The 12,600-nt window shown below is 38.3% G+C and overlaps 1 protein-coding gene across 3 annotated transcripts in view; it reads left to right on the top strand.

Annotated features, from left to right (window-relative positions):
• LOC135767089 (protein NLRC3-like) overlaps positions 1–12,600 on the top strand; it is a 42,161-nt gene that overhangs the window by 3,189 nt on the left and 26,372 nt on the right. For all 3 annotated transcript variants that reach the window (XM_065276697.2, XM_065276694.2, XM_065276695.2), the window contains one exon: positions 12,384–12,497. In XM_065276697.2, coding sequence (XP_065132769.1) covers positions 12,384–12,497 — 114 coding nt within the window. The remainder of the gene's footprint in view (positions 1–12,383; positions 12,498–12,600) is intronic.

Raw genomic sequence — 12,600 nt, forward strand, 5'->3', positions numbered from 1 at the left:
AGTGGGGATTACACAGTTGAAATAACATTACCCATGGAAGTACATTAATGGTGCTTTTCCATTGCATAGTACCCCATGGTTTGGTTTAGTTTGGGTCGGGTCAGCTCACCTCACTTTGGCGTGGTTAGCTTTTCCATTGAGTTTAGTATCACTTCGCAGTGGGAGGGATTATAGGCGTCTCGTTATATTTGCGTTGCCTACTGCTGTGACATCATACAAGTGAGAGCGTCGTTGTACATTCCCATACATTCATTTATTTCTCAGTCCGCCACAAATTTAAAATTGGCCACCACAAATAGATGTTTGCACATCGCGTTTATCACTACCTCAGTCTCACATGACACCGGCGCTCCGCTGAGCCTCATTGAAGTTGCATTTAAGCATATAATGCTGACATGCTCGTCGCGAATGTTCCGCCACAAACTGCAAGTTTGGAAAAAAACTGGTATGGTGTCCCTGATTCTCAACCTGTGGATGTTTTTCGTGAGTTTGGGAACTTATAGCAGAGCACAGATGACAACATGTTTGATCGAGACAGCGCAAGCTAGCACAGGTAAAGCTAATCTACATTATAGCGATGACACTGTAGTAGGGCTGGGACAACGCGTCGACGTAATCGACGACGTCGACGCAAAAAATACGTCGACGCAAAATATGCGCGTCGATTCGTCAGACCCAAAAAGGCGGCGCAGTAGTAGCAACGCAATTGGCTTCAGTAATTGCTCACGACTGCTCGGGGGGACTGAATTGCTCATGACACCTGTTTCACACAGCAAGGGTGAGCAGTGCCTGCGGCCGCGCGGCGCGTGGTTTTTTCAGCGCCCATGTTAACAAGCATGCACCCCGCCGCATGAGCAGCGCGAGCTCGCGGCTCGAAACGGATATAAACGGAGGTCGGAGCCAGCTGCAAATACTTGGGCGGCTCTGTAGCAACAGTGCTGCAATCGTTTCTGCGTGGTTCTGCTGCGCTGCTCACGCTCAATTAAAGTGAAAGTGCTTTGTTTATGGTTTAAATGCTCGTGGATTTACGCGAAAAAGTGTCATTTTACCATAAAATCATGAATGTGATGCCAAGTGTGTTTTAAACAGTTATTTGAGCAATTTAACAGAAAGCAATGAAATATGTCACTGTTGCCAGAAGACTGCGCTTTCATTCACTCTCTGTCCAGCAGTAAATGAGTCCTAATCTATCTTAACAAACTTAAGAGAAAGAGATTTAATAATATATATGTGCTTCTTAAGTCTATAATTGTGTTTATATCTGTCATTAAATGGACTAGAAGAGCACGAAAACAATGTGGATTAAACAAATCTAGTTATAAAAATTACACAGACCATCAAAAGGCACATTGAAGAGGTTTTGCTCATAAATGCATGTAAAATAAAGTAATTTGAACTTGAGATTTTTATACGGTTACTTAACTGCACAGTATGTACAGTACAAATGCTTTATTGAATGCTACCTCTGTCTAAGAATGCATTATTTTGCACTTGTATAGTCTTTTTTTATTTTGAAATTTTAAGAGCAATAAAGATATATTGAAATGTTTACATTCAGATATGTAAATCAACATGTATAACTTGCTATTAATTAATTAATGGGGAGATAATCGAGAATCGAATCGAATCGAAGTCGAATCGGACTGACAAAATGAATCGTTAGATTAATCGATGCATCGAAAAAATAATCGCTAGATTAATCGTTAAAAAAATAATCGTTTATCCCAGCCCTACACTGTAGTGATGATTCTCTCAGACCAATCAGTGACCTACAGTGTTTTCGCGTCACGTTTGGTATCAGCTTGGGTCGCTTGGAACCCCAACCGAGGTGGTACGAAAAAAGTATTGGTACTACGTACTGCACCCAGTGGAAAAGCTCCCAAAAGTAAGCTGACCTGACCCAAACTAAACCAAACCAAACCGTGGAGTACTATGCAATGGAAAAGCGCCATTAATGTTAGGTTAGTGAACCAACAGGGACTAAGAGTTTTTAAAGGAACACGCCCACATTTTGGGAATTTAGCTTATTCACCGTATCCCCCAGAGTTAGATAAGTCCATACATACCTTTCTCATGTCTGTGTGTGCTGTAACTTTTTCTGACGCTGCCCCCGCTAGCTTAGCTTAGCACAAAGACTGAAAAGTGAATGGCTCCAGCTAGCAAACTGCTCCCAGTAAGTGACAAAATAACGCCAACATTTTCCTATTTATGTGTTGTGGTTTGTATAGTCACACGGTGTACAAATAACAAGGTCATATGAGACACAGCCATCTTTTAACAGTATACATACTGGGAACTATATTCTCAGAAGACAAAGCACTGCTACTTGGTGGAGTGATTTGCACAACTTTGACCGAACTCTCTGCTCCTCACCAAGGGGCTTCTCGGGTGCTGCGAGCAAATTACTCTGCCCAAGTAGCAGTGTATACGGTGTGACTATACAAATCACAACACATAAATAGGAAAATGTTGGCATTATTTTGTCACTTATTGGGAGCAGTTTGCTAGCTGGAGCCATTCACTTCCAGTCTTTGTGCTAAGCTAAGCTAGCAGGGGCTGCGTCAGACCAAGTTACAGCATGCACGGAGATGAGAAATGGTAAGCGCATGTAATAAACGTTTGATCTATCACGTTTAGTCCTGAAGACATGGTTTGCGCGTTCATGCTATTAGGCCAATCAGGGGAAAACCCAAGTCAGCTACGCTCAGATTGATTTGTGAGGTGTCAGTTGTGACGCTGTGCCTGTTTGCAAAAACGATGGTGGAGGAAGAAGAGAAGAGTGAGGAAAATGTGTTGTCAGACGAAGACCTTGTGGTGAAAAGGAACAGCACTACAGCTATATCATGGAATTATTTTGGATTAAGGAGAGATGACGCCGCAAACACAGGTACTGTGGAAGCGGTGACTCACATATTGCGTCTATTGCGCCCTCAAGTTCAAGCCAGCACCGAACAAACATGTAATCATCAGAGACAACTTCCGTAGAAAAATGGCGGCACAAAATGGCGACTTCCATGTAAGGGGACCCTTGGTGTATGTAGATAAAAAGGTCTCGTTCTATGGTAATAAACACATAATGGTTCATTATGAAAGGTCTTTATACACCCCTGATAATATAGTTTTGTATATTATTTAGCATTTCTGTCAAGAGATCCTTCTAAAAATTACACACTGCACCTTTAATGCGTGAGTAAAAGCATAGATCAGGGGTTCTCAAAGTTTACATTCAAAGGTCCAAATCTGAAGACTCATCATTTACTTCCGAGTTGTATAAGTTACGGATAATAGCGGTATTGCGGAAAGCCGGAAATTCTTGTCATTGGCAGGGAAGCGTTTTCTCTTAATTGACGAGTTATCTCGTCAATGTCTGCGAAAGAGTGAAAGTACATTCATAACAAGTGTATTTTGCATGTAAAGTAAAAGCATTTTTAAACATGAAACACTCAGTCCCTCCAGAAAAACGTGATTATGCGATCGCATGATTCAATGCATAATCAGCCAAAGTCCGCATATTTATGCGGGGCCGCATTTTTTAAATACACCGCATTTTCGTCACATAAATTGCAGATTTCTGCTTTCAAATAGGGGTGTAACGATACGCAAAAAATCACGGTTCGGTGCGTACCTCAATTTTTGAGGTCACGGTTCGGTTCATTTTCGGTACATTAAGGGAAAATTTTAAACACTTTTTATTAAAATATAATATAAAAAATATATATAAAATAAAAAAAGAAAAAGAAAATACTGCTGAAAAGTTCTCCACTAAATAACATAGACTACTTTAAATAACATAGACTACTTTTTTACATTATTTTATAACAGTAGGTTACTCTTTTATTAACCTTCCCTTAAACTTTTTCTACTAAAACCTTGCACTAAACTAACAAATTCAATTCCTGGATATATTTATGAACAATAAGCCTACATTTTTTCCACCAAAATTTTTTTCTGTTTTTATTTATTTTGGATTTTTTTACATCCCTACTTGCAAAATATGCGGGGCTTGCATGACTTCATAATCCCCACATTTTTGTAGCAAAAATCACATATATCTTAGCAGAAAGTTGAAAATATTGCATTTACTTCACACATGCGCAGCCATGTCCCTGTAATTACACGACGTAAACATCAATGTAAAGCTGCAAACAGTTTTTGTAAGTTCACGCAATTTTGGCAAGTTCCCACAATATCATCATCGCATAAAATTGCATAAATATCCTGCATATTCCATCGCATTTTTTTTTTTTAAGTGCTGCAAGATCAAGCATTTTTGTCCGCAACAATCACAAAAAAACTCCACATTTTTCTGGAAGGACTGAGAAGTATGCCAAAAGTAGGTACAAAATACAGAGCAACCTAATTTGAGAAATGGCACAGTTTGTCTTCCATCAGATGTATAAACCGTGGCAAAAAAGGTGTGGTTGGTAAACGGAGACACTGACCTACATTTGGATGGTGCTTGCTATGTTTCTCAATGAATGACAGTGAAATGCCGCTACATCCAAAAGCCAGAGGGCGCTCTTGTGCAGAAACTCAATATGCGCAGCTATGACACGCAGCTCCAGGAAATTACTTAAAGTGCCCGTATTATGAAAAACTCACTTTTTCTGGGTTTTGGGGTGTTCACTTGTGTCTCTGATGCTCCCACACGCATAATAACTTGGAAAAAAATCCATCCATGCTGTTTTGAGTGAGATACAGGTTTCTGAATGTCCTCTGCCTTGAGTCTCAGATTGCGCGAGTTAAAACTCAGCTCCGTTGTGACGTAACAAAAAGTTTCGTCACATTCAGTTTGAATTTTCCCGCCCACCACCCCACTCGCAGGTCTCCACCCACCAGGTAGCTAGAGAGCATAGAGCAGTCACTTGAATGAGACCCTCTGTGCTGTTATCATGTCTCACGGAAATAAGAGCGCTATTTGGATATTATGGATTATACTCCCACCTACTTTTAAAAACAAAGTTTTAACGCGTGGTTATTGGAACCCGGAGTAATCTTATATACAGTGTGTTACGACGCAAACAGTCCTCAGATTGTAGGCGATAAGACCTTCATGCGAAATCTGATGTAAACAACAGACTATGTATCTATATTTCACGGATTATAAGCATTTGTGGACAAAAATGGTAATTGGATGTATTTTATTGGACTTTCATGGATCATTCACACATCTGAAACAGACTGGATTCGATTCGCGATCGCGTTGTTTCATCACAAAAGGTAAGAAGTCACGTTATATTTTGCATGTTGTCATCTTCTGTCACAAAATACTACATTTATGATGCTAGAGCTAAAAGCTTTTTGCCAAACTAACCGAGACCGTACGCCCCGGCTTTTCTGACGATGCGAGCCTCTAATAACTTAACGGTCTGCATAGATATATACACGGTCCGGACCTCCCGCTAGCTTCTAGCAATTAGCACGCGGTCCACAAGCAGTATACATCCCCCGGCGGGTCTTAATTTCTGTAATTTGCGAAAATAATGCGTTTGAAAATGTTTATAACGGGAATATGTTAGTATTGTCCAGGGAAAACGAGTGTATTGTTCAGACTGCTACATCACAATTTACGCTGGAATCTTTGTGTCATGATGAGTTTGACACACCGAGACCGGGCCTTACAGCCCCGGCTTTTCTGACGATGCTAACCCCCGAGCCTCTTATAACTTTACGGTCCGGACCTCCCGCTACAGTAGCTTCTAGCAATTAGCACGTGGCCCACAAGCAGTATACATCCCCCGCGGGTCTTAATTTCTGTAATTTGCGAAAATAATGCGCTTGAAAATGTTTTATAATGGGAATATGTTAGCATTGTCCAGGGAAAACGAGTTTATTGTTGTGACTGCTAACGTAACATTACAATTTACTCTGGAATCATTGTGTGTCATGAGTTTCTTCACCTGTAGTGTACTTATTAGTGATACTTTTCTGCATGATTTGTCTGTTGGCAACATAAACCGTTAATAATAATAATATATAAAATAATAACACCGTATGGTCCGTACTGCTCACGATACCACTGAGCACGCGCATGGGGACATGACGTTAATAGTGTGGCGTGATCAAAGGATCAGCAGCTCATAAATATGTAAGACTAGCTCAAAACGGCACAATCTGAACTGCCCTGAAACAGAGGCTACTAGAGATGGGTAACAATCTTTTCCTACAAGCTATTTCGAGCAAACAACTTTTGAAACATGCTTTATGGAACTCATACACCTATATAACTTGTGGAAAAGCAGTCATAAGATGGGCACTTTAAGGATATATTTATATTGCTGTTCTTCAAACCTTTTCAGGTATTTTCATGATACACTTTGTCAACAGCCATTTCATAAGCTATAACAACAAAGTATTAATTATTCTGACATTAAATACCAGTTAAGAAATTCAATGACATATAAGCTGTTTTGTTTGTTACTTTCATGACAATTTATTATTCCAGTGATATTATTCATTAAATTAATATTATTCTTTACTCTTTCAGACCCTTATATATTACATTGTGTGCAAAGATGTAGTGATTGTTGATATTATTATAAAGGATTGTTCAGTTCAGTAGTTTTGTAGTAATTGTGTCAAAAACAGTAGTATAACAGTAAATAAAAACCTCAGCATATCAGTTATCGGGCACATAGGCATCTTAATATTTGGTATCGGTAGAAAAACGATATCGGTTGATCTCCACCTAATATCTGTGCAAAGTTAACTTGCAGGTTGTGGATTTGTGGTCGGACCCAATAAAGTAGGGACTGCAATATCTTTGAGGAGTAGATTCCTGAAGAAACTGACATTGAACTGCCACATTGATGAAGCAATCACTTTTGAAATGTTTAGAATGGCTTAGGTCGAACTAAATAGTTGTGAAATTTCTGAATAAATGAAGGTTAGCCATTAGTCTTGTATATTAATGTTTTTCAGAAACCTGTGCAATGATTTCGTTTTCTGACATCCATCGATTGAACAGGGTTTTCTCGACATTTCTCGCGATATTCTTAGGGGGTTGTTTGGCCAAAAGGGGTTCACTGCATGAAAAGGCAGATTTTCGCACCAGTGAATGCCTGGTGACTTCTCTAATCACCTGAAGTTTTCGACAATTTACAGCCTGTGAACCTCCTGATTGCGGGTGACGGAAACAGTCAGAACCATACACTGGGGTGCATGGGAGGGAGGTGTGGGGATGGTAGGAGGTGTGAATGGCTTTATTTACCATATGAATGAAACCACCTCAAACTTTCTTCAGTGCCTATTGGCTGAAAGCACAACTTTTAAAACAGAAAGAGCATTTGTCATTGGCTGATAGATTTGTTGCTATTGCCCGGTCTAAGCAATTATTATACTATTTTGAATAAACCCCTCCCTTTTATTATTTAATAAAATTATGGTTTATATTGAATATATTATATGTGACCAGTCACGGAAAGTAGTGACACAAGTCTGGGGCATTTTGAGTTATTCACAGATTCTGAAAGTGCAGTTTCTAAGCTTTCCAACGATGTGTAACACATGAAAATCTGATAAGATTTGGAAAAGTTGTGGCCATTTGAATATAACACATTCAAGAAAGAGAATGCTGAGAAATTTGAGAGAAGAGTTAACACTTTTCCCAGATTTTCAATCAAGGGGACCGAAAGCTCTCTGACTAAATCTAATGTTAAAACATCTTAAACTGTGTTCCGAAGATGAACGGAGGTCTTCTGAGTAGTGTTGCATAATGCATCGATACTTCAAAAGTACCGCGATTCTTGAAAATAAATAACGCCACGGTTCCTAAATGTATTAGTATCGATACTTTTAAGAATGAACGTGTCCCAGATTTGTAAGTGACACATTTCATGTTTGTGTGTGCAACGCACGTTTCCATTGCCTCCCTGTGGACGTCTGTGTTTTTTCTCCTCACACACGCAGCCAAAACTGCAGCTGTCATGTGACAAACAAAACAGCGAGATGGCTGCATGTACGAGCACTAAGTGATACTGCCCGCTGCAGCTCAGTCTGACTTATGAAATTCAACAGGATGCGTTCTTTTGCCTTCAAGCTTTGTTTATTTTCGCACTTTGGTCTGCAGCGCGAGCTTCCGGTGATCGCGCGTGCGTCATAGAGAGATGATCCATGTGCACGGTGCGCGAGCGATAGGCAGCGGAGCTCGTATATGCTTCTGATATACTGTTGTCATTTTCTTTCATTTTGTTTCACTAAACCGTATCTCAGCTATTTTAATGAATACTCGACATGCACTCAATTATTTTTTTTAACCTGATAAGGAACACTGTGCCGTACACGGCACACCCCCCCCCCCTTGCACGTGAGGCTGCATTACGTCATTGTAACTTTGAAGCATTAAATCTTCAAAATATACGGTCATGCGGCACATCGTTGTAAAGCTTAGACTTTCGGGATTCCAATAAAAGCACACAGAAAGCATAATATGATTTTTAGCAGTCATAAAACTGTAATCTAGTTGTTAGTTACCTGAACCGGGCGGCGCCGATTTAGGATATTTACTTACCTTCAAAATCTTTCCTTTATCCGCTTCGGTGAAATTGTCCAAAACAAATTGTTCATAAATCCCCAAAAGTCCAAGGAAATGGAATATCCAAGCCTTTTAATCCAAAACGATTTGTTCATCTCACAATCTTGAAGTTTCTGACCGAATTACGATATAAATAGTGTATACAACAGACATTCGTTCGAATCTCACTTTTCATTCATGATTTATAATGAATATATTCGGATGTCATGTTTATTGTGCAACGTCTGAGGAACAAATGCGCCCCCTTGTGGAATTTCAGCCGTTCCATAAGAGGCTACACTCCTCAAAAAGAATGGAGTAATTAGTAAACGGCTAATTCAACATCTCTAAAAACACAACTTTCATAAATAACATTAATAATTTGCAAGCTGCTAAAATAAAGCATACAAAACATCAGCTAAAATGATCTATAGGCTATATGATTATAATCAGAGCATGTGCATGTTTGTCAGTGATTTATTTATATTAGGTTATTATATTAAAGCATTTAAAGACCACAGACCTATAAGCAAAGGAGGTGTATTTCATTTGTGAAAAGCATTGTAAGAAATTATGGACTCAAATATAAAGATAACCACAGATAAATCAGACATTGAAGTACAGGAAACATTAGCCTATATTAATCCATATATCACAGCTTAAATAACATATGGTTATTATTTAGACTCATTATTTCCTATTAATTATGGTAATGTTATGGTTAAGTGAATGTTAGCAGTTATCACTATAACCACTGCATATAGAGATGTTTTTCATATTTTGTTCAAATGTTTAATATATCTGCTGTTCATATGTTCATTTATTTGTGTGTTATATTATTAGAATCTTGTCCTGGTTTTAAAATAAAGCACAGCAATTAGATTTGAGAGTGTTTCTCCCTTTTCATGAAAAATATCGAAAAGTATCGGAACCGCGATTCTTGACTTGGTATCGGCACCGAAACAATATTTTTGGTACCGTGACAACACTACTTCTGAGTTTAGAGCGACATATGGGTGAGTCATTAATGACATTATTTTAATTTTTGGGTGAACTATCCCTATTCAGGAGCAACGCTGTTCCCTTTGGGGGCGGAGGCGAAAACACAAGCTTATCCAGTATGTAAATATACACACAGACAATGAGGCCCCCCGCTGCATGCTAGAATCTCCGGAAAAACAAGCCGATTTCAACTGCAAAATGTATGCTTTTAAATGTACACAAACTGCTATCTCAAACATGGAGAGTCTTCTTCGTGATCTCAACTAACAGATTCTGCAATAAAACGAAAATCACAAATTTTGAAAAAAAAAACGTTGTTTCTCATTTTCTTGAAAGTTGTGCTGCCGACTTGTGTCACTGGTTTCCGTGACGGGTCACATATGAGATATATTATAACAATATATGTGTGTCATAAAGGCTAATATTATAAAGACTATGTTACTTATACCATGAGCTGAGGGGCATTAATTTAAAATATTAGGGAAAGAAAACAGACATTTGGGAGAAAGATGTTGATAAAATGTTTATTTCGTAGGGACAGCAGGGTTCCCGCGGGGTCTTAAAAAGCCTTAAAAGCATTGAATTTATGAATTTGGAAATAATACCTTAAAAAGACTTAAAAAAGTCTTAAATTTTGATGTCTTGGTCTTAAAAATTGTGCTGTATGTAACTTCTCCATATTGTATTTTTCCTTAAAAGTTTCTTTGTCAACCACATTTTGATTAAATCAGGGATGCAAACACATCGCTTTTCGGCGCCTGCGGCTTTTTATTATTAATGGCATTTTGGTTGCGAGCACTTCGTGTCTCTCCCGATGAGTCTGCTGTTTCTCGATGAATTGGGTGCGACATGAAGCGAGTTCAGCGTCACATGTTTCTGAACTTGAGCAGAGTTGTATGCATAGAGGTTTTCACGGAGGACCGGGTCCGATTAACATTATGTGTAAAACCCGAGGTGATCGGAAAACGGCCGTGATCAGAGTCAGTCAGCGCTAAAGTTCACGTACAGTTTCAAGCTGCGTGCCTCCGTTTCTATTGCGATAACAAACTGGCTTGGTTTGAAAGTCACGACCACGCGCTGCAGTTTCTTTCTCCGTCCCTTTGTTTAATAATATTATTATTAATGAACCATCTTTTTATATCTAAAAAGTTTGCTCAAAGATCACAGAGATAGTAGCAAAAAAGCAATGTGAATGTTAATTAAGCCCATTGCACGAGCAAAGCTCAAGCTGACTCTATATAAAAAACGCAAAGCTCTAATATAAAGTCACCAGTCACTGGGACAGCAAGTAGACTTTTGAATCTAAAATAATAAGTGGATTAAGCTCTTTTAATCTGCAAGAGAGGAATCAAAAGAGGCACTTTTACTGCTTCTGCTCTATCTAAAAAGGAAAGAAAACTACATAAACCATAACACACCAATTACATTTATAATCTCTAGACCTGCACTTTCTATCATTAATATACTATACATATTATTGTATTCAAAAGAGTTTGATAAAAGGGGTCATCTACACAAGTATTGCTTGATATGTCAGTGCAAAAACAGTAAAGTGTTTTTGTGATGCTTTGACAAACATTGTCAGCTTTGTTCATTTATGATTGGGTTTATTAAATATTATGTGAAATTAATATAAATGAATGCAGCCAGATGGAAGGCCCTGGTTATGTTGCAGGAGGTGGCCAGGAAGAAGAGGAAGAAGGAGTAAAGCAAGAAGAAGTGCTAGATAGTTCAATAAGAGTTTTGGTTTAACATAAAAAAATGAAGTTGAATATTCCAAATTAATGTTGGCATCTTTTGATTTTCGAATTTCATTTTTCTCTATATACCTAGTTTGGTAGGGATGGCAGGGGTCGGTGGCAATGTAGCCTAAGTATCTGGATATTTGCCTGGGTGCAAGGGCTTAGATTACCTTTCTCTTTTTTGAACATACCGGTACATGTGTTTGCATCTCTGTTTGTTTAATAACGTAGTATAAATAAAGAGTGGCGGATCCAATAATTGAGAACGCAACACAGTCCCGGGTCACAGTACAAAATACTGCGAACACGTGATGCCTTCAGTAAATGAAGATCACCACAACCATAGACTGCAACACAACACAGGCAAAGGAGAAGCGGGAAAAATCAAAGAAAATCTCAGAAATTCCTTAACAACTTAACATTGTTTGGCAAACTTTCTTGTGGCCTACTGAAATTTTTCTTTTTCACACCTGCTTGGCTTATCATCTTTTTACCCATTTCACATCGGAAAAATAAATGAACACAAGTTCAAGGATTTTAGTTTTTCTTTGCTGGTAGGGACGTGAAATGGGTATTAATTTTTTATATAAATGGTCTTAAAAAGGTCTTAAAAAGACTTGAATTTAACTTGAAGAAACCTGTAGGAACCCTGGACAGATACAAAGAAAAAAATATAGATAAACTGTAAACAGTCATCCAATGTATGCATCATAGTGTTTTTAGCTAAAGCTAATTTACAAACTTGTCCCTAAAACAATGTACGTTTTATTAATAAAGCATATGAAAAATAAACACACAAAAAGTCAAATATAGCCAGAGATTATATTCTTGGGATCACATTTGGCATTAAAGCAACACTAAAGAGTTTTTGCTCTTTGCTCCCCCTACAAGTTGGAAGCAGAATTGTCCATTACCACTGTTGTAAATAATTTAGCCTACTGCAGCAAAGCTGGCTCTGATTGGATTGTAGGTCTGTCGTAAAGCAAGTTTTTGTAGTTTTGTAACACACACAGTCGCAGCTGCTTCACATAAGCACTTTAAAAAAATATATCTGTACTACAGATAAATTCATTTATACTTAAGTACAGCAGTTTAGAAGATTACCTGTAATCTGTTGTGTGTTATAGTTTAGTTCATCAGATGAGATCAGATTCAGAGTTCAGCTGTGTGTCTATGAAGAGTCATCAGTCTACTGATCCACCATGGAACTTTAAGAGTGAAAAGACAAGGCCTCCACACAGGTATAAAAACACTCTGAAACGTGATTATGCTTTTATATGGTGATTTGTTATGTAAAAGATATGCAAAATTAATCTTGTGATTGTTGGTAGAAAATGTTATCTT

Source organism: Paramisgurnus dabryanus, chromosome 6 (assembly GCF_030506205.2).
Source record: "Paramisgurnus dabryanus chromosome 6, PD_genome_1.1, whole genome shotgun sequence".
NCBI lineage: Eukaryota > Metazoa > Chordata > Actinopteri > Cypriniformes > Cobitidae > Paramisgurnus > Paramisgurnus dabryanus.